The following is a 23468-nucleotide window of genomic DNA, read 5'->3' as shown; positions in this document are numbered from 1 at the left end:
CCCTCCACAATGTACACTTTGAAGGAAGACTTAACTTCTCCCTTTCCTCCATCCTCATTACAGATCTCATTATATATAAGGCGGTAAACATACAGCCATTAGGGGTTGTTATTCTAAATTCCAGTATGTTATATATCTAGGTTCACACACATGATATATTTTAGTCTCTACTGATGACTTCAGAAATTTATTTAAGAACACACAGAATAAATATGTGCATGTTGCAACCCGGTGTTATTAATACCAGGAAGACAGAGACAAAATTCCAAAGAGCCTTCATGAATTGTAAAATGACTTCTGAAAAAAAAAAAGAGGACAAAAGTTCAACAGGCAAAACCATGATCAAAGTAACTATTCCAACTATATGTTTTACTGGTTTGTGACCCAAAAATGGGTTAGACAAAGAGAGGGCTTTGGGGCCAGCTCCAGGAAGACGTCCCACAGTGCTAGGTGGCTGTTGGACGGAAACACCACAGGAGCAACCTGGTCTGATATTTCCCCACTTGGACAAGAGGAAGAGCACTTACTTGGTTGTAGGATACAATTGCATAGGTTTTCAAATCCAGTAATGGAACATAAACACCCCCCGCCCCGGTATAGAATACACAGAAGACAGGTGAAGCAGTGCCACTATATAAAGTATTTGGGTACTTCAGTTATAACATAGTTGATTGTTCTACAAACAATATTAGCCCACAATATGGAATTACTAATACGGATAATTATTAATATGATTAAATCGAGGAACACCTCTGTTCTGACTATTTCTAGTTAACAAATGAGATTGATTCCTCTTTCAATGACTCCATGCCCAATCTCATTTTCTACACAAAAATTAAATGACGTACACTTTCTTTCCCTCACCCTCTCTTCCCCTCCCTGTTCTGTTCTGCCTTTTCTCACGTCTGCTGCCCAGATGGGAATAGAAAGGAACACTGTCTCAATTCCCTTTATTCTTCTGTATAATCTTTTTTAATCTGTCCAAATCTCTTTAAATTTCAAGTGTGACAATCTTCTTTTATTTATACTCAGATCAAATTTCTCTTCCCATGGGATGCAAAGATTGTCAGGAGTGTTTTCCTCACTTGAGGCCAAGGAGAGGACAATTCAAGCCCCGGCTTCCGGAGGCTGCGCAGGCCTCATACCTCGGCCTTGGTCAGCTGCTCCCGGAGCTTCTCGACCTCCTCGCGGAGATCCCGGATGATCCGGGCATTGGGATCCTCATTCACCACAGCGTGGTTGACGATGTGCTTGGCTCGATCTGCGTAGCGCAGAGTGGAGAGGGTTTCGTCGTAGTTGTCAGCTGCGGGACTCACTGTAGCCACCATGGCCGTCTTGCTGTTACCCCCTAGACTGTCCTGCCAGGAGGGAGAGAAGTAAGCAGGCTAACAGTCTAAAGTTGGAAGACACCGATGCCAAGGCCAACCACATACTTAATGGCAAAGCGGGGGCTCATGTGCAGGGACACCAACTCCAGCCCAGGCCATTTCTTCTCCCCCAAGCTACCTTTCTGAAAAGGGGAACTCTGTTTTCAGAAAGGACGAGAAAAGCTAGTGAAGCTTACACTGACTTCAGTTTGATAAAAATTAATTCTAACCTGGGTGCAATACAACCCTATAATCCCAACCACTTGGGAGGCTCAGGCAGGCCAGCGGCAAGTTCAAAGCTAGCTGAGAAATTTATCAAGATCCTGTTTCAAAAAGAAAAAAAGAGCTGGGGGTGTAGTTTTGTTGTACAGCACTTGCTCAGCATGCATGAGGCCCCAGGTTCAAGGCCCAGTACCATTAAAAATGGATAATTAATTAGTTCTAAATCGACTTATCCCATTGAACAGGAAGCTTGATACGCTAATGAGCAGACTACCCAGAAAGAACTTCCAAATGCCTACAAAGCTTCCCTTAGAGAAGTCCAATAAACACAGTATTATGGCCCTCTGATCGAGGGGTGCCCACAGTGTCCCTCCACATACCATGTACCTGCTGGCACTGTCTCCTAAGATCCTGTCATGCTGAAGACACAGGCACAATCACAGCCTCCCAAGACAAAAGGCACACTGCAGGGACTTCATCTCTTCCCTCTGACAGTGCCACTAGTAGTCTGGGAGGAACTACTAACCCAGGTTCTGTGGGCTACCCCAGTGGTCCCCACCCTTTTTGGTGCCAGGGACTGGATTCCCGGAAGACCATTTCTCCAGAGCCTGGGGTGGGGAGTGTGCAGCTGAGATTCCCTCCCATGTGGGGCTCACAGCAGGGTTCAAGCTCCTCTGAGAGTCTAACGCCCCACTGACCTGACCAGAGGCAGAGCCCAGACCAGGATGCCAGTCATGGGGAGCAGCAAATGCAAAAGAAGCTTCGCTCCCACATCCTGAGCCAGTCACTCGTCTCCTGCCGTGCAGCCTGATCGGCACAGATCGGTAGTGGTCCAGGGTCCAGGGGTTGGAGACACCTCGTCTACACAATGGCTTTCACAGTTCAGACAAGGCCACTAAGACAAACTACTCTTTTCTTGGGGAAGTAGGCTTTGGCACTGGCTTCCAATAAAACAAAAAAACTACTTCCACTTAAGAAGAAAAAAATACTGAGATGTGACGCTGGAGTATAGCTCAGTGGTAGAGCACTTGTTCAGCATGAACAAGTCCTTGGGTTTAGTCAAGGATGAAATGAAGGGCGAGAGGGAAAAGGGGAGGGAGAGAGGCACACTGGTCAAAAGAGGGGGAAAAGACACAGCTCAGAATTCAAACTGGACTTGGGACATCAGCACACTCCATTCCTGACCACACAGCGGGGGCTGACTGGGACCCATCTGTTGCAGGCAGCTGTAAGATGCCAGCCCCAGCTGCCCCTGCCTCCTGGGATTCGTAACTGGGCATTGTTCCCTTGCCATCAGTGTGGCCAGCCCTTACTGACCGGCCTCTAATGACAAGAATACAGTGGAGGCCATGGCACGTCCCTTCTGAGATTCCATTAAAATGAGATAGTAGTTTCTGCGTTGAGCGTTGTCTCTGCTCTGGAGGAAACCAGCTGTCATGAGGTGAGGTGGCCCTATGAGGACACCCACAGGAGTGGGTTTGGAAGCAGACCTGAGCCTGCCCACAACTGTGTCAGCAAGCAGACATTCCCTGCCAGGTCAAGGCCTGAGATGCCCGCAGCCCCTGCTGACTCTAGACTGCAGCCACCTGAAACCCCAGCCAGACCACTTAGTTCAGCTGACTTAGGAACTGCAAGAAGATAAATGATTGTTATTCCCTGCTACTAAGTTTGTGAGAAATGTGTTACAGAGCATAAGAGAGAAATACTTATACACTAATATACTGCCCCAGGCTGACAAGAATTATAGAGATGGACGGAGGGGGGGGGGGGGGGGACAAGAGGAGGAAGAGGAGGAGGAGGAGGAGGAGGAAGAAGAAAAGGAGGAAAGGAAGAAAGGACCCTCTTTAAGTGACAGAATGGCACTGAATAATAGATTCTCGAGTTTAAGGAAAAAAGGCAGGCGTGATGGCACATACTTATGAACCCAGAACTCAGGAGGCTGAGGCAGAAGGACTGCCACAAGTTGGAAGCCAGTCTTGGCTACATAGTGACTTCAAGCCCACCCTTGACAGTGAGAACCTGTCTCCAAAGCAAACAAACAAAAAAGATTTTTAAAAAGATTAAGAAAAAAATGCCTGAGGCCAGTAATAGGTAATTCATTAGATGATAAAAAAGCTAACTACTTTTGGGCACATTAACCTATTAAAAAAATTCTTACTTTTGAAGATATAAAAGTCATTCCAATTTCAATTTATGTAAAATGCGCTATAGCAATCTGATTTACACAATCTCTGGGCAGTTTACTTAGCTTTTGCGAACTCAATTAGTATTCCATTTTGTCAATGAGAGAACAGGTTTGTTCTGACAAAGAGGTTAAATAAGCTGCCTAAAAATTAGAACTGGTAAACTGAGTAATGATCTATAGCCTACTTGTATTCTGCCTTTAATTCCATTACCATTTCCACTCCTCCACAACTACCCAAAGTACACGTGTGGCAACACAAAGTTTAGACCTGAGGAAAAAGATGACCCTATACCATTCCAAATTAATTTGTCCTAGTGTCAGAAATATTAGGTATTACTGACAGTTCTACATAACCACAGACAATGTCTGCTTACTCAACCATTACTGAAATTTTAATCTTCTTTAGAAAACAATCATATCGTAGAAAATATACGTTGATATATAAAAAAAACAGGAAATATAACTAATGTGGACTTTAGGAAGTAAAAGCCATGATTGCTCATTTCATTCTTCCACTTCCAGACAGTGATCTCACAATCCTGATGCCCCAGATTTGGCAACTTCAAGAAAAATGTCATCCTGAGTCCTGTACATACTAAGGAGATTCAGATGTGATGGAAAAAGATCACATGGATTAAATCTCAGATTGCAATTCGGTTCCCCAGGAGCACCAATGCCTACTGCAAACTGCCAGGCCACATGAAGAGCAAAACAGAATGGGTAAAGAAGATTTCTAACAGCAACTACCAAAGGAAAATAATGTGTATCATGCTGCAGTTTATGCTGAGAAAAGGAAGCCTGGCAAACAGCAAATGCTTGATATTTGAAAAGCCCTTGTTCATGGGGCAACAACATGCTTATATTTAAAAATGGCCTTGTTAGGGCTGGGGATTTAGCTCAGTGGTTCCGCTGCCTGCTCTGCAAGTGCAAGGACCCGAGTTCGATCCTTGGTACCCCCCCAAAAAAAGGCCTTGTGCTATTAGCAAAAAGGGAATAGCAACAAAAGAACTGGCACTCATTCAAGGAGAAAGTATAAAGCTTCTTGCTTACTCTTTAATTGTTTAATTAGGCAAATCAGATGAGTTTTGTTTCAAATGTAGCAACTGCAAATTAAATGGACACGGAAGAGAAATTTAATTTGGGGAGTCAGAATTTTTTAAGGCTGAACTCTGAAGTCATCAAATCAAGTTACTTCATTTTACAGATGAAAAATTGAGACCCAGGAAGAGCGGCAGACATGAAATTCACAAAGCCAGTTCAGAGCAGAGCTGGTTGCTCGTTACTCAGCTCTTCAAGAAGGTTACCATCTAACAGAAGAGCCAAGTACTCTCTGAAAAGAATGAAAATAGGGCTAAAAACAATAGAATGGGGAGAACAAAGAACTCTGAGGTTAGGGAGATTCCCAGAGAAGGTGGCCTTTGAAATCTACAGGTGAACAAGCACTATGCAGGGGAGGAAGGCGGGAGGGGACTGAAGATGGGGAAAGAATGCTCCAACCAGAAGGGAGCCCTAGAAGTCGCACAGCTCTCTTCACTTAGCCAGAACTTACAACACTAGGAAGCAAAAGAGGCACAATTAGAAGCAAGGAGGGTCAGGCTATGAAGGGCCTTGTAAGTCACGTGCAGTTAAAGAATTTGAACTTGATCCTTAGGGCCTGGGGACAGTTACTATAGAGATTTAAGGGTAAAAGGATTAATTTAGAAAGATCTTACAACCTAACTACGGATTAGACTAAGAAAGCTGGAGGGAAATGTTTGTCCTCCAGGCAAGAGATCAAAGTGGCCTCCATTACGGCACTGGCAGTAAGAATGAAAAAAGGGGGTGAACTGGAAAGGTACCCTGGAAGGATGCAAACATCAAGAGCACAACACAATCACTATGAAAATACAATGTGAAAACTGTAAAAGAAATAGCAAATTATCATCTTTTAATGAGCAATTTTATGAGTTCAATGGAAGTTACCCTGGGGAATATGAGAATCCCATATGTGCTATATAAGAACCAGGGAAAGTTGGACCAATAATTAGAGAAGGAAAAAGCAATAGGGACCTGAAAGCTCTGGAATCCTTTTGTAAAAGTGTCCCAATTTATGATCTTAGTGCAAAAATAAAACATGATCTTAAGAACGTCACAGTAGAACTTGAGGAAAAAATTAACAACAAAAATCAAACACTTGACTTATTTTTTAACTGGAGGCTTAAAACATAAAAATTCCAATTATAACTTAACTTACACAGAAAAAGTAAACTTTTGGGGAAAAAACAAAAAATGAACTTTTTAAAGGATTTTTTTTTGTTCCGTTCTTAAAGTAATACAAACACTTTTTCTTCATTATATCCTATCAAACACTGGTAAAGTCAAGAGCATCTCCTGATAGGCGGAGAGCAAACTCACCCTGGACTCTAAGCTTGGCCCTGCCACCTGCGAGTTTGCATTCTGTGCTCATTTAACAAATGAGAAAACTACCATTCACCTGAGAAGTCAATGAAATGCTTCCAGACAGGAGCCCTTGGCAGGTGCCTGATTCTGCTCAGACAGGTTCACCCAGCACCCAGCTCAGGGAGTGGCCATTCAATGACTACCTAGGTCATTAATAATCACCACCAAAACTAATAAAAGAGAGTCCCTATTGTTTTCAATAAACAGAAGTAGCAACAGCGCAACATGGATAATGCATATTCTCTCTTTCAAACCAGGCAGATCAAAGGAATAGTCATGTTTGATCAGGAAATGTTTCTGTAGATAATCTGAGATTTCTTCTGGAAAAAAAGTGAGATGATGAGGTTAATGACCAACACATTCCTTGGGAGTAAAATGATTGTGATATCCACTTGCAAATGGTTCTTAATGATCAAAACTTATTTATCTTTTTGTCTTAAATTTTTAATTTTATTGCATTCTGTCCAAAGGAAGTAACCTACCTGATTTTCTACCCTGGCAAATTTATCCAGTTGTAGCATAATCTTTAAGCAGAACCTACTGATATTTATGTAAAGAAAGGTTTCACCTGACAAAGCACATTGAAATGGTGTGCAGGGTTTCAGATTAAGAAGCTGAATACTAGAATTCTTTGGGACAGTGTAGAACCCAGGAAAAGAATCTGCTTCCTTTGACAAAGGCTGTTCCCTCAACATGTAGACTTGGGCAATAGCCACGCCCTTGACTTGTTCACCCATTTTAGTCTCTACCCCTAACACAGTGAGCAACAGGGGTTCAGTAAATTCTTATCAATGAGAAAATGAGCCATCACAGAACAAAATAGGACACATAAAATAATTTCTCTATTTTAAAAAGCAGAAAAAAAGAGTATTAGACAAGTGAAAGATTTTGTTCAATGCTGACAGCTATATAAATTGTCATTAGAACTTCTATCCCCTAACCCAGCTGATGTCCACTTCACTGCACCACCTCTTTGAAGACTAAGGGAAGCTGGGGGAAGCCTGGAGATAGTCTCACTTTTTGTCACCGAGCCCTGATTCCACAGAAGTGCCCTCTCTGTTGCCGGGTAAGTCACCAGCTCATTCTGTAATATTCTGTGAGTCCAGCTCATCTCCGTTCCTAGACCGTGAGCCACTGAGGCTGAGGAGTGGCTGCATTTCCTTGCACTCTCCTGTGGGAGTGACTTTCTCATTTCCATCTCTCCCATGCATACTGATGAATTAATCAGTGAATGTGTGCCTACTTCATATCCGTCAGCAACACCTCTAAGAAGGTGAAAGTCAATTAAATGGTCATGGGCAAAATTAAACAGGAGACAAAGACCAAACTATCAAACAAAGGATCTGTGGGACAGAGGGAGCAGCCCAGCAGTGTATCAGGGAATGCATACCCCTCCTCTGTGACTCACCCAGCTGCCACGTTACCCCTGTCCCTTCTCCTCCTTCCCCTGATCTCCAGGAGCAACTGTGTGACTCAACTGTGGCCAGCAGCCCCCTTGCCTGCAGGCTCTGTAGGACACGACGGTAATATCAGGAAGAAACCTGTGCACGCTCAGTCCATGAAAATTATGATGGTCACAGCAGCCTAATAATTATAAACTGGAACACTGAGGGAGGAAGTTATGACCAGAAAGGATTAACAGTTTACTCATTACTCTTTTGTTTTGCCAACCACCAAAGGTAAGTCAGAAAAGAAAGGAAAAAACTTACTTTGAGCAGCCACGTGAGAACTGAGTCACGGTATGGAACAAATTTATTTTTGTTTCTGCCAGCACCCTGATCTGCTAAGGCTGAGATAACCAGACCGAGGGTTGTGAGAGACCTGCATGGTGCAACAAACCATAATATTACAAAAACTGGAGTATATCAAATGTCACGTTTTAGCACAATGATGGAACACCCTTAGACGTGCCTGGGAGCACCACTGCGCTCAGCAATTTGTAGCTCAGTCTAAAAACACAAACTCGAAAGACCTGCTGTCCCTCTTAACACTAGGTCAAGCAATAAAAATGCTTAGCCCAGTTTTGTTATTTGTAGATAAAAACGTGAGCTGAAAAATTCAAGTCAAAATATTGAAACAAACACTATATATCTATCTATCTATCTATCTTCAAGAAGGAAGCCCCAAGGCAGTATGATAATTAAAACCTAGGACAAGCAAAATTTACATCTGTATGATTCGGTAACAGAGCAGCACCTGGGTGAGGGGTCCTACTATCTCTAGTTGGCTACTAATGACTTGGTGCACATCCTCATGGGACCCTGAAGACAGATAAGCTCAAGCCCACAGGAAACTGCCAGTCTAGCTTGAGGGAGAAAAAAAATGAATGGACCTGGTGAACAAAGTATTACTTCTTAAAGTCCCAGCTTCTTGAACGTGGACAAAAACAGTAGTCATGAAAGGGCCAGCCCAGTGTGGCTGGTACACAGTATCTTAGACAGCATCACAGGTCACAATCACCAGCTGGCCTCTGAGAGACCAACTGTCATCCTTTTCTATCCTTGGACCAGTGGTTCTCACAGCTGGAGGGGAGCGGACCCCAGGGGGAACTGCAGTGTGGGGTACTACCGCCATCTAGTGGGCAGATGTCAGCGATGCTGCTAACACCCTACAATGTGCAGGACACCCCTAGCCCAGGATGGAGAATCACGGGACCCGAAAGTCAATAGGGCCATTGTTGAGGAAGCCTGACTTGACCGAGGCTGTGCTCCTTAGCCCCATCAGACAGCTCCACAGGGCGTAACAAGAGCCCAGGCCCATGGAAAATACAAAGCAAATCCAAACTATATACATCACAGCCTTAATGGGTCCAGAATCACCTTATGTTAATAACCACAGATCTGCCCCTATTTGACCATTAGCTCAACAAGCAGGAGATTAAGCTTCAGAAAACCTACTTGTTAATGTTGCTGCCCTCCTTCAGCCTGTCGCCAGCAGCTCCAGTTTTTGTTGCTCGTTCACTGCCAGCTAAATCAACCAAGCTCAGTTTGCCCACTTTCTCCCCAGATGTCTGTGAAGCAAATTGATACATACTAATAAGCACTCAGACAATGCTGAAGGCAGGCTGTCACAAATGAATGGGTTCATTATCGAAATCCTCTATTAATCCGCTCTTATTACAAAATTATTTTTTTGCTGCTGTAGAACACTGTAAGAAAACTATACAATCTCTCAGTGATACAATAGCCCTCTACTCATACAGACAGAGTGATAGTTATCTCAGAAAAATAGTGCCCTCAAAATAAAGACATTCGGAAGGAACCCCAATAAATATTTTCAGAGAAGAGCCAGGCATGGTAGCATACACCTTAACCACAGCTACTTGGGAAGCTGAGGTAGGAGACAGCAAGTTCCAAACCAACCTGGGAAACTTGGTGAGACCCTGTCTCAAAATAAAATAATAAAAAGGGATGGGGATGTAGTTCAGTTCTCCCTGGGTTCAACATTCAGTATTGCAAAGAAAAAAAAGTCTAGCCTTGTTGCTTTTGCTGTCTTCTGTCACCATGAACTGTTGTCCCTCTGCCATGCCACCCTGCATTGGAGCCAGCTGATTACAGACTGAAACCTCTATAAACTGTGAGCTAAATGAACTCTTTCCCCCTTAAAAAAAGAAAAAAAGACTACAAAAGTACTTATATGAATGTTAATATGATTTGAAAGTATGCTTAAATTATTGTATTTTCCAGTAATCTTTTTTGGGGAGACAGGGTCTTGCTTTGTAGTCTAGGCTGGCCTTAAATTCACTATGTAGCCCAGGCTGGTCTTGAAATTTCAGCAATCCTCCTGCCTCTGCCTCCTAAGTGCTGGGATTACAAGTGTGCACCACCATGCCCAGTTTACCAGTAATCCTGAGGTAAATACTAGTATTCTTACTGATATAAAAAACATTAAACTGATTTTTATACAATCAAAGAAACCCTCAAAAATTTAAAACACTTTGTAAAGTTTTTCATTTTATTCATATATAGTATAGTAATTCCCCTTTCTTTTATAATTTCAAGTATAGGTTTATACTAGTTTTAGTTAGGATACTTTAAATAGATACACAGTGCTGTCAAATTACAAACATGAAATATATATTTTATATATACTCAGCAGAAAAACAACAAATAGAGGAGAAACCCAGTAACAAAATGTATACACTGGATCATCTTTTAAACTTCCTTTAAAATATACATCTATATTTATTTCCATAAAATGAACATGTCACTAACAAAAGGATATTCAAAAAGTAATTTTGGCTTAAAAAATGTCTTCAGTATGTTTTTTGTTTTATGCTGAAAAGGAAACAGAAAACAAAGAGCTTTTTGTTGTTACATTAATCTTGCTGTGATGGTTTTAAAAAAAGAAAAATAGGCTTTCAGAAAACGAAAATCCTGCCAAAATACAGCACTTTGCCAGGATGATTATTTCAGCTTCTGGGGTTTGAAACCGATGCATGAGGAGTGGGCATCCCAACAAAATATGCAACACTTCCCATGAACAGAGAGAAATGGAAATGCACAAGTCAACAAAGAAGTCCTAAATGTGACACAGGCATTAACATCTCTGAATCTTCAGTTTAATCTTCACCAGCTTCCAAACCAAATACTCAAAAAATTATTCTACCCAGCCAGGCGTGATGGCACAAGCCTGTAATCCCAGTGCTCAGGAGGCTGAGGCAGGAGGATTGCCCTGAGTTCGAGGCCAGCCAGCCGGAGCTACATAGTGAGTTCAGGGCCAGTCTGAACTACAAAGGGAGACCCTGCCTCAAAAAAAAAAGTTATTCTACTCAATCCAGTAATTTTATAGTACAATTCCCCCGGTGCAAGTTATTCTTTTAATCCTGGCTGTTTAGCAGAAGAACCTCCACTAAATCAGCCAGAGCATTAATGTGCACTCAGTCAGCTGGCAGAGTCTAACCCCGAAGGCTGCTGTGGCTGGGACTGCGGGTCATCAGCTGCATGACTTCAGTTCCCCCTTCCTCTAGGTGGTGAGGGTAGGAGCTAAAACCCAAGTCTCTAGACCAGCCTCCCTTTCGGGCAGGGCCTGGGAAGGGCACAAGTTCTGCCATCAGATCCTTTGCTGAAGACCTGGACACAGAGATGAATGACCCTTTTCGGCTTTCCATGCTGGCAGGCAGGACCATGGCAAGATGGTCTCCCAGAAGTTTCCCTGCACATGTGCCAGCCTCCCATATGCGAAGTCACAGCCTTACTGACTGAGCTACTTCTTTACTCCCAATTTCTGATCATCACAGTTATGGGGTGCACCTTGAACCCACTGCTCTAGGATGTCCTCAGAGATGGCACCATTCTGAGGGACCAGATCCGTGCGGTTCTGGGAATCATTCCTAGGGACTCTGTCCACAATATCCTCCTCCTCAGGTGTTCTGACAACTCTCTAATCACCTAATATTCTACATTACTGAATCACATTAAATCCCTTTCTGCTCACTAAAGTGGCTGCTGCTTCTTGTCTAGAGTCCTAACTGATAGGTAAGTCTGGCTGTGACTTGAATTCATCTAACATCTCATGAGAACAACATAAACCATGATCACCTCAGAAAGGAAAAGAGGTCATGCATATGCACACCTACCCCAGACTCCACGTCATAGAGTGTGTGTGTGAGGGTGATTTTGAAGACCGCGTGGGATCGGCTACTCTCCTCGTTCATGTTGGTTGCCGCAACTGTCCGGGATTTGTTACCCTCAGACATCAAAGACTCTATATCCTAAGTGGAAACAAGTCACAGACACACATCTCATTATCTGTGTAATAAACATTAAAACTCAGCTGTACTGTGAAATATACTACAACCTTTACTAGTCAACAACATTTGCAGTTAATATCTTATTTTTCAATAAACATTAAGCCCACAGAATACAAGAGCTGACCCTGTCTCTACAACTAAACTCAGGTAATATTTTCTGTAGGTACAGAAGAAAGTGGCAGCTTTGACTCAGGGAAGTTCAGAAGCTACATTATTGAGTCACACAAGATGGGCAAATATTCCATGCCAATACTCATCTACTTCAGAAATTTGAAAAATCTGTCTCTTTATAAGAGCACTACAAGTTTATTGCTAAAAACAAATCAAATTATAAAAATAAGAAAAAAAAAATAACTTGTAAGCCCTCACCCAAGCATATTACTACTACCTGCCACCACATCTTAGCAGACATGTGCTTAAAAATGAAAACATCAAGAGACTAATTTTCTGTACAAATTTTCTAGTTAGTTGCTATTACAGTTAAAAAAAAAAAAAAGAGAGAGAGACAGCATTATATAACAGATCATGGAATTTTCATTTTTAAAAAGCTCTAAAAATGGTTATTTAATCAATGTGAATGTCAGTTTCATTATTAACAACCAGAATCCACAAAATCATCTACCTGGGCTGTGGGTGTAGCTCAGTGATACAGTGCTTGCTTAGCATGTGCAAGGCCCTGGGTTAAATCCCCAGCACCACAAAAATAAACAAATAAATAAGTAAATAAAATAATCTACCATATAAGGATTTTCAGGAGGAACAAGAAACATGGTTATATATGAAATGGATGTGTAGATGCCTACTATCATCCAGTCTTTTCTTCCCCATAACAGAACCCTATCTTTGACTGAGCATATTGTGGCAGAGCTAAGACACTACATTTCCCAGATATGCTTTCAGTACAAGCTTGGCCACATGACTAAATTTGAGCACATGGTACAATACAGATCACCTGGTCCATTTTCCTTAAAGGGAGTAGGTTTGTGATCACATTTTGGTTGTAAGAGGCATCTTGAAATATGAGAACACTGTCATCTCTCTGTGGAGTGGGAAAGGAATCTAAGTCCCTAATGACATCTTGGAGCCACCACACCAGTCCTAGAGCAGTTTCCTCTAGACATCCTACATGAAAAGTCTTGTTTAATTCACCATTCTTTTATTCATTCACTCAAATGTGGAGAGCGTGTATCACATTCCAGGTACTTTCTAGACACTGAAGATACACAATGAACAGGTAATATTCATACTTCAAAAATCCTAATCCTATTTTTATATTATATGCAGCTAACCATAATCCCAAAATGATACACATACGTGAAAAACTATGAAAATCACAAGATTCTAAGTGAAAAAGAATAGTGTTTAAGGAAAGTTCAACATGATAAATAAAAGGCCTCAAAAACATTTAACTGAAAAGAAGGAGAGAAAAATGTGAGAAAGAACCAGAACAGAAAAGCAACAAAAGGAAAGTTCAGTTTTCTAGATCTATTCCATCCATTTTAGATCCATGAAGTCTGACAATCCTGAAGCTTAATCTGTAAGCTTCATCACATTTAGCTCACTTTAACTCACTGGTCTCAGACTCTATCTCATTTTAAAGATTTCTTTGTAAACAGGGATTTGACACTATAATTAATTTAATTTTTTTTTTAAAATCAAACAAAAAACTGCACAAAAGTTAGTTCACAGAAAGGACATTGTTACCTTGTAGCTTGTGACAGCCAGTTTAGAAAGTCCATCCACATAGGGTCCCAACACACTATGCTCTCTGACTTTCAGTGTCTGGCGGCTTCTGTTCATGAGAAACAAAACAAGTTGTTAACAATGATCTGTTTTTAAAGGACTCAATTGTGCTTCATGGAAATATATATTAATTAAAGAAAGACCCCAAATAAATAAAACCAACTGACTTGATCCCTGAAGAATTTAAACCAAACTTTCAAAACTTCACTGGAAAGAAAAACTCCATAATGTGGTAAAATATCACATCACTCAAAAGGGTAAACTGTGGGATGCCTATTTACTACCATAAAGAATGCAGACTCAAATAATATGAACAGTCTACTTGTCATATCACAGATTGTGGCACAAAGATGGAAATTCAATAAATGTTAGCTGTGAAGAAAGGAAAATTACAGACTCAGCTCAATCCCAAAGAAAAAGAAACAAAGTCAGCAAAATGAATCGAATAATGGTTTAAAAACACAACACTGGGCTTATCCCAGGGTAGCAAGGTTGTTTTAACCTCGGGGGTGAAAATCCACAGACTTTATCACACTGATGGACTACAAGAAGGGGATAAATGGCCATTTCAACAAATGTGTGAAAAAGGATTCAATAAAATGAACATTAACTCATAGCTTTTTAAAAATGAAAGATTTTTTAATTTTTTTTTTAAATTAGAAAAAAGGAACCAATAAACCCAGTGAAGAGCATTTGCCAAAAACCCAGATTACATTGCACATTTAATGCTATAAGCCAAGAAATATTATGTATTTGTTGAGATGTTTGTTGAAGGGTACGAAGCTTCAAAGGTCCAAAATGGCAGGTATGTAAGGCAATGGATGCATTAATTAGCTTACCACTCCACAGCGGCACATATATCAAAGCATCACACTGTGCTCACAGATAGATGCATTTTTTTCAATTAAAAGTAAAATTTTTAAAAAGGAATAATTGGGGATAGTGAGATTTCAGGTGACTCCTACTTTATGATCTTTTGGTTATCCACCCTTCCTACCATGTGTATTCGTTTCAACTACAGAATACTGCCTTTTAAAAATAAGTAATGAATCAGAATGTTTAAAATTCTAAGGCAGTTCTTTGATGTCTGAGAAATCAGGTCCCCATTCTTGGGCTCAATATATATGCTCCTTTATAATCTGCTCCTAATTTCTCCTAATCCTTGTGGTATTAGTTTAGGTATATCTATTCTTTAGTGGACCTTGAGCTCTCGAAGAAAAGAATAATGTCTTACTAGTTTGGGGGTCTGCAATTCCCAGCACAGCTCCTGGCACACAGGAGTCCATCAGGGAATAAATAAACTTGGCTTAAAAAAGTGAAAATAAGAAAAGGTAACAAAGAGGACTCCAATGTGTTGGCGTACATGATTTGGAGACAGAATGCTAGTAACAAAGTAAGACATGAGGAGAAAGGGAAGAAAGGTTTGAAGAATATATACCACGAACAACCAGCACAGAAACTGTTACCCATGATAAAGAAAGCAAGCAGAAGCACTGACGTGACACAGTGAATAGATACAGATGAAACCTTCATGTAGGCAGCACAGTGACAGGAGGAAATGGCTCAAATCTAAAATGTTATTATCCTCCAGTATGATGACTATAACTTAATATTTTCTAAGGATTTGGAACTTTCTAGTGTCCTGAGATCAACTAATGATGTCACCTACTGGTAGACTAGTACAGATGAAGTCAGATAATCACTTATTATATGACTGCAGAGGAAGTAGATATAAAACAAAATTTGATTCAATTCTCGCTGCAGGATATATTCTAACTTTTAATTTTTTCCCTTTTTTCTTAAAGATATATTATGTCCTGAGTAAAGAAACATAATTACATTACTACACACAGTGGACGCTGAATTTTAAAAAAGTACTTAAAAAAAAGAAGTTCTCTTAGTGTTTGGTTGACATGGGAACACCTCCGAAGCTTTTGGTTTTTTGATCCATTTACTCTGACTTTAGAAACACTAACAGAAAAAAGAAAGAAAAGAAAAGAAAACCCCAAAGAAACTTTCAGGGGAGAAATAACAGCAGCTACCACATAGAGAGGCTGGCTGTGTGCCAGGAAGCGGCCCGCGACCTCAAGTGTGTCATCCGGTCTGTCCTTGTGCTCCTCTGGGATACCAGGTTTCAGCATCATTTCCTGTAAAAGCCAGGCCCGGAGAGTGAAAGGCAACTCCTCCACGGTAACAAGGAGAGGACCACAGCTATGTGAACATAAAGTCCATGCTGATCAGACCTAAGCTATACACAGGAAGCATAAGAAATCACTAAAGACTATGAACAAGTCTGACTAGTAAAGCTCAAGCCACTCCACACAGCACCGCGGAATGCAAACCCAAGAATGTGCGGCACAAAGACACTCTGCTGAAATTTCTAGAAAGAGTGGGTCTGAGCTGATCTCAGAGGAAGTGATCATCTCACAGAGTGAAGGTGCAGGAAGAGTAGTCAAGGCAGAGGAGAACGTGTAGAACAAAATGTGGGCACCTGGCTGCAACCTCTTACCTCTGACCGCCTCCTGACCCATCTCACTCCCCCCACGCCACCCTCAACCATGCTGAACAGCTGGACATCCTCAAACAGGTGACCTCTTAACACCTGCATGAATGGCTATCACCTAACTTCTAACTGGATGAACTCCTAGTCAGTGGAAAACATCCATCGCTTACCCGTGTGGAATCATCCCTTCTACTCTGGCCAAAGGCAAAACAGACTGCACTGTGCTCTAACTTGCTCTGTCCACTGTAAGTTCTTGCTCTGACTCACACGGTGTGTCAGGTGAAGTGTGTACAGAAACACAAAGTGCCAACTCAGTATCCCAGGAAGGGCTGCAGATCTTTGTCGAAGAAAGCAGATGGCGGTGAGGAGCTGAGCTTGTTTCCTCCTGACTGAGCATCACTGAGATTCACTGCTGCACCTCGTCTTTCCCTGAGCATCACCCACATCATAACCGAATGACCGCTCCCCTCCGTGCCCTCTGTGCTTTGGCTGTCGTAAGCCTCAGCCTAGCTGGCTCTCTGATCTTCCCAATGTTGTGGCCACGCCAAGAAGCTGTGGTGGCTCTTATGGAGGTGGTCAGCATGAGGCTGGGGAGTTCTGAGCCGTGGCCCCCACCCACCCTGCGCTGCCCAGATAGCAAACAATAGTTGGGATGGTGAAGGTAACCCCCAAGAAACCAAAGGGCAAGATGTCCACTTATGCTTTCTTTGTACAGACATACAGAAAACATAAGAAGAAAAACCCAGAGGTCCCAGTCAGTTTTGCAGAATTTTCCAAGAAGGGTTCTAAGAGATGGAAGGCACTCTCTGGGAAAGAGAAATCTAAATTTGATAAAATGGTAAAGAGATAAGGTATGCTATGATCTAGAAACAAAGGATTAAGGGAAGCAAGAAGAAAAAGACTCTAATGTCCCCTAAAAGACCACCATCTGGATTCTTCAGGTTTTGTCCAGAATTCCACCCAAGATCAAATCCACAGAGGCTGGTATCTCTATTGGAGACATGGCAAGAAGCTGAGTGAGATGTGGAATAACTTAAGTGACAGTGAAAGGCAGCCATGTGTCACTAAGGTGGAGCTGAAGTAGGAGAAGGACACAACTGACTACAAGTCTAAAGGAAAGTTTGATGGCATAAAGAGTCCTGCTAACATGGTCCTTAAAAAGTGGCAGAGAAGATGGAGAAAATAAGGAGGAAAAGGAGGAGGTGGAGGATGACAAACTGTTTATCTGTCTCCTTGTGAATATATTAGGGTGGGGAGCACCATGACTGGCAGGTCTCTTATTCTGGATGTGTCTATTGCCCTCGTTAGGTTTAATTACAAAATTGATCACAGTCATCCTGTAGTCTCTCAAAATGCTCTAGAAACTGTCAATAGCTTACATGAAGTGGATATGGCGTCGGGGGCACCCTGAAACTGTATCAAAGTTGTACACATTTCCAAACATTTTACGTTTGGAACTCTCTCATATTCTCTCATGTTCTCCTAAAAAACTAACCCAAAAAGGGAAGGTGGGGGCTGTGGTCATTATCTCTGACTCCTTGTCTCTCCACTGTAGCACTTCCGTAAAATCTGAACTTGGAAACTCTGGGCAGTGAACAGATTTCCTCAGACACCTCCTGCTATCCTCGTTAAGTTCAGTTATGCGGCAGGGTCAGAGCAACAGTTCTGTCCAACACTTTGAGCCACTTCTCCTTCACAGTCAATGCCAAGAAATCATAGGCAATTCTTTTTTCCCAGGAACCTTTAAAATTAACCATCCTAAAGATCAGGTTTCCTAGCTCTGATTATGCCTTCCCGCACTTCACATCCTTCAAACCAACTACTGAATTCCACCTGAAATTTATTGGTAAAAGGAAAAACAAATTGTTTAAGTTACTACCAGTTAATGCTGATGTTAAATGACTTCTTTCAGTACCTATTTTTGTCAGTGGCTTTGGGTGCATCTGTGAAGGGCAGCACAATACAAGTACATGACTGCTCACTCCTCTTCCCTGCTCTAAACACCTCTCTTGTAGGTCACAGGAAGCTACCCCATGCAACCAAAAATAAATCACAAAGACCACAACTAGACAGTTCTCTACTGAAGTTCAATGTAAAAACTGCACTTATGCCAATTCATTACACTCGTGTTACCCCAGAATGCTAAAACAGTAAAATTTCAAAGTCTTTTTACCCTTTGGGATCAAGAAGGTCTCGAACTTTTTCATTATAAATTTCCATGTAGGACACTTCTACTTTAAAACTCTGCTCTTCATTTTCCTCCTTTTGGGTTCGTTCAAAGAGTCCACTGCAGAGTCTTGGGATTAATCCAGGTTGGTCAGCTGTGCCCATCATAGTATAAGATTTTCCAGACCCTGCAAAATGGAAATCAGAGTTATTACTGTCTCTTTGTGAAATTTACATACATAATCCTCTCTCCATTGCTCAAATTGCTAGCACTTAGCAAAATGCCCAAATTACAATAAGAAATGTTCCAAATATGAGAAGAAAAAATACAGAAGCTTTTCGTTGCAAATGTGAAAGTCAAAAGTAAACATGCTTTAGAAAGAAAAAAAAACCTACTTTAACCTTATTTAAAAAAAAAAAAATCTAGAACTGAAAAACAGGTTTGAAAAGTTTTCTAAAATAAACTGAAAAGATCTATATTATTAATACTATCATGTCTGTTCCCAACCACTAATCATAGCACAAAATATATAGGTTTTCCCTATGGGCCCCAGAGCAAGTTAACTTACTACCCTCTTGCAATAGTGTGTGAACCATGAATAATCTTTTTGTAATATAAAATTATTTTCTCCATTATAATAAAAGTATATATTAACTAAAGAAAATTCAGGAAAACAGAAAGGAAAAAATTAAATCACTATAATCCTATCATCGAAAAGCGGTGATTTTTGACACTTAAGTATAATGCTTTTCTTTTGAGTAGCAGTGATTTTGAAAACATGCTCTTCACCATACAAATTGCTGCTTTTGTCACCTGATACTTCACCAATATCACAGTACTAATGCACCATTTCCGTTGTTCCAGGCTGAAAAGTGTGCACACAGTGATTTGCCTAGACAACCTTGTGACGAGGACCTAATGGTATCCGAATTTTACAGAGGAGGAAACTGAGGGCAGAGAGCTCCAGGTGGCAAGTTGCAGGGGCAGTGGTGGAGCTGGCACAGCCTGGCTCTGGGGTTTCTGTTCTTTTAACAGCTATACATAACACTTCTTAAACCATCATAAGCATTGTTCTGCGAAGAGCAGTTTGCAGCTGAACAGCTATAGGATACGCTCTTATAAAAGTAGCTAGTTCGCTTTAAGTAGATTTCTTTCCTTAACCAAAAGGCTCTTTATCAGTAGCAACCAGTAAGATATTACCAAGTGTATTCTTTTTGGCATTTCTTGTATTAAGCTCCTTAGAGACTATGACATACAAGCATAACTAGCAATACATTCAACAGTCACAGCTCTGTAATGTGGCAAAAAAATGCAACACAACCAGTGCCATGTGAGATCAGTAAAGTAATCCTAATTTTATTATACTCATTTTAAAAAATGTTTATAGCCTAATTTCATCATCTATATTAGTCCTTGAAAAGGAAAACAACAATAAACCAGCAAAATGTTACTCAGTAATCATGGTTCTATTTTCTCTTTCATGGAAAGATATTTGTTTACGTGCATCCACAGTATTTTGGATTACCTGTTTGTCCATAGGCAAAGATGCACGCATTGTAGCCATCAAAAGCATTCTGAAGGATATTCTCCCCAAGGCACTTAAAAACATCATCTTGACCTGAGAGAAAGGATGTTTTAAGGCAAAACCATGTATGAACAATTCAAACCAATCAACAAACAAAAATCTCAAAATGTACAACCAGCTTATTTATCTCCAAACATGATTTTTAAATGACAAATACTTCTAAAGGCTTATGTATCCTTCAAGTTATTTCTATTTAGCACACGAGGGAAAAAATAAGTAAAGTGTCCCTTATAATGCATACCTGGACACATTCTTGAATAAATAAACACTGACCAAGAAGTGCCCACAATGGAGAGAGCCCATGAGCTGATTATATAGTGGATGACTATAAATATCAGAAACATATACTTGGGATCTGGGTGTACCTGAATTTAACTACACACCACTCAGTCAACACTTTTATCTAACAGCCATAGTATTAATCTTTCTCATAACAGAAGTCAAGAACATATGATGCTCAATATTTAAAAGGCAGGCCCAGTGTGGTGGTGCATGCCTGCAGTTCTAGCTACTTGGGAGGATGAGGTGGGAGAATCATTTAAGCCCAGGAGTTCAAACCCAGCCTGGGCCAGACAATGAAACCTGGCCTCACAAAAAAAGACAGACAGACAAAAAAGAATTGCTCAGAAACAAGTGACATAAGCACAAGGAAATTAAAGGCTGTCACTGCAGTCCCGACTCTGTGGTGAAATGGGGCTTGAGCTGGCTATAGTTGAGGAGAGTGATCAGACAGACTTCCGGAGCACAGAGAACATCTGGAGGGAAGACAGTCCATCCCATTCCATTAGAGAGAGAAAATGGGGGCTCTGCCAGGTGCAGCAGATTCCTGAACGTCAAAGGGGTGCTAAGGAGCAAAAGCCAGGCCGTCTAGGATTCCTTCTCTCCTGGCCACTGCCCTTCTTTCCTTCCACCAGCAGCCTCTCCAGACCACGGTGCCAGCACCTCAGGGAACCTCAGGGCCTCCCATGTGCTCCTGGTCCATGTGAGACCTGGGGACAGGTGTGTGAGGCCAGCTCCACTGGGCACCACAGTCACTTAATTTTACCAACTCATACCAAGATCTCTGTGAAGGTTTCTAAAGTTACATGCAATTAAACCCTAGCAGTGTATGAAGAATACACCAAACCAGCTTTTCTGTACCATCAATAGTGAACAGGATCCCGTGCTCTGTTACCTGCATACTTTTCTCGGACAGATTCATCCATGGACCAGAAACAGTGATCATAAGCAAACATCTGTGAAAAGTAAGCACAACAGCGTGCATAACTCTGATAGAATCACTCATAACACATAGTTAAAACAACGTACTGTCACACAACAAGGACTGGTCATTTATGTGCAAGAATTACAACTACTAAGCACCCTATGAGTGATACAGGTTTCTATTTTACATAGAAAACTATTTGTAATGTTAAGTGGAAAAAGAAAGTTTACAAAACAATATGCATAATGTAATGGCTATTATACACATGGTTATGAATATAAAGTTTATTTTGCATAATGATATCAGTGGTCTTTGTTTTCTTATGCTTTTGTAAATTTTCTATATTTTTACTTTTATGATCAAAGAAAATAAAAATGATTCTAAAAGATTAAAAATGATTCTATAATAAAATTTAAGAGGCTTACAACCACATGAAGAGTAATGATACCAGATTTTTAAAATAAATAACACACCATATTCAATATTGTATAGATTTTAAGAGTCTCGAAGACTTAATGACAAGAAAATGATTGTGTTAATGACCAAGTTATGTACACCTGGACAATGTATGACTCCATATTTGTACTAACATCTACATAAAGGATAAAATGTACATAATCTGACTAAAAAGTGGAAGAACCTACATTAAAAATGCTACTTAGGGGCCAGGGATTTAGCTCAGTGGCACCACACCTGCCTGGCAAGCACAAGGTCCTGAGTTCGATCCCTGGTACCAAAAAAAATGTTACTTCGGGGACAAAAATAGATGATTTCCATTTTGATCTTCTGCCTCATCACTTTCTAAATATGTACATGGTTCTTTTGCAATCTTTTAAAAGTTTTGCTTCACTAATGATATCTTTAATTTTTGGAGATTCCCATCAGTTTTATATGTATTTGTTCAGATTTTATAATTTAATCTTTTTAAGGATTTTTCATATAATTGCTTTAAAATTCACCTCTGTTCACCTTCATCAAATACTCCTGGCTGTGAAGTTTCTGCTGTACTTCCTGACCTGGTCCCCCCACTGAGCCCTGACAGGGGCTCTGAGGGCATCCTGACTGGGAGTGTGTGTTACAGCCTTCATAGTGCTTGCCTTTTCCTTTCTAGTTCACATCATGACTTCCATTATGAATGCCCAGACTTTGGTCTTCCCAAGGGCCAGTGTCTCTATTCCCTCCTACTAACACAATGCTGGTGGTGGCCAATACATTTTCAGCTTTTCTAGGCCTTCACTCAGCCACAGAAGAGCCTTCTCCGAATCAGTTTTCACAGGTGAACTTGGATCCAGCCCTCAGCCAAGAGTTAGAGACCCTTGAATGGCAACAGTCAAACTTCAGTCACCCCAAGCACCCACGTCTGATGCCAAAGTCCAGCAACTGTGCTGCTTCAGCCCACCCCACTGCTGCTAAAAGTGTACATGCTGGTTTTTTTGTATGAAGATGTGATCTGTATATTTTTAAATAATTTATTTGTCCCTACTATGTGTTTGGAGTTGGTAGAGACAATGTTTCTCTGTGAACTCATGAGCTATCTTGACCAGACGTCTAAAAGTTAATTTTTTTTTTAAGAAAAGGAATTGGGTTCAGGCTGTAAGTAGGTATTCCTACTTGATTATTTTTCCCACCACCACCTAAAATTAACTCAAAGAAAGGAAAGAGGGGGAAATAGGAAAGGGCCCAAAGAGTAACAAGGTAGGGAAAGGAGAGCAATTCTTGAAAGCAAGATTGCTTGCTTGAGAAATCCAAAAACAGTACAGTAGCTGCCATGAGACTGGTGGAGGTGAGGGTGGGACCACAGAGAAGCCTAGTTCACAGCTCTGCAGAAGAAGGGTGCTAAGGACAGGAGCAGCTTGGGGAGGATCCGAGGAGGCCAACTGAAGAGGCAGGAGAGGATCCTGCCAGCACCCAAGAGGATGGCAAGTTAAACACTTTTGGACAAGGAAGTCTCAGAGCACCTTGGCACACATGATCAGGCAGGAGAGGCATGGGCTCCCTGGGTGGGGCCAGGGTGGGAGAGGAGGCCAGGGAGGTGAGAGAAGCCAGGGCCACCAAGCCCCAAGACAAGGCAGGAGCCCTGGAGCCCGGAAGATCCCACCCAGCTGCAGTCCGGCACACTGCTAGCCCTTCACTTCCTCACGGTGCAGCAGGCGTCTCTTGGCAGCAGAGGCTCACTGCTGGTTCTCAACCAGAGAGAGGAGCAGGAGGAAGAAACTGGAACAGGGGCCCAGAGAGCTGTGTATTAAAGCATCTAGCGGGGGCTGCTTTCACACTCCCAGTTGTCACCCACGGTGCGAATCA

The 23468-nt window shown here is 41.4% G+C and overlaps 1 protein-coding gene across 4 annotated transcripts in view; it reads right to left on the bottom strand.

Annotated features, from left to right (window-relative positions):
• Nucleotides 1-23468, bottom strand: part of Kif13b (kinesin family member 13B) — a 157679-nt gene that overhangs the window by 81731 nt on the left and 52480 nt on the right. For 3 of the 4 annotated variants that reach the window (XM_013073408.3, XM_087216706.1, XM_087216705.1), the window contains 8 exons: nt 21138-21198; nt 19904-19996; nt 18385-18565; nt 13670-13757; nt 11792-11926; nt 9111-9223; nt 7923-8034; nt 1146-1358 (listed from right to left, as the gene is read on the bottom strand). In XM_013073408.3, coding sequence (XP_012928862.2) covers nt 1146-1358; nt 7923-8034; nt 9111-9223; nt 11792-11926; nt 13670-13757; nt 18385-18565; nt 19904-19996; nt 21138-21198 — 996 coding nt within the window. Of the gene's footprint in view, nt 1-1145; nt 1359-7922; nt 8035-9110; nt 9224-11791; nt 11927-13669; nt 13758-18384; nt 18566-19903; nt 19997-21103; nt 21199-23468 lie in introns of all 4 variants that reach the window. The other variant, XM_087216704.1, reaches the window with a different exon arrangement.

This window comes from Heterocephalus glaber, unplaced genomic scaffold (genome assembly GCF_053883595.1).
Source record: "Heterocephalus glaber isolate CG9 unplaced genomic scaffold, H.glaber_assembly_v1.0 deba00001460, whole genome shotgun sequence".
Classification (NCBI taxonomy): domain Eukaryota; kingdom Metazoa; phylum Chordata; class Mammalia; order Rodentia; family Bathyergidae; genus Heterocephalus; species Heterocephalus glaber.
This window is presented reverse-complemented; position numbering and strand designations above follow the sequence as displayed.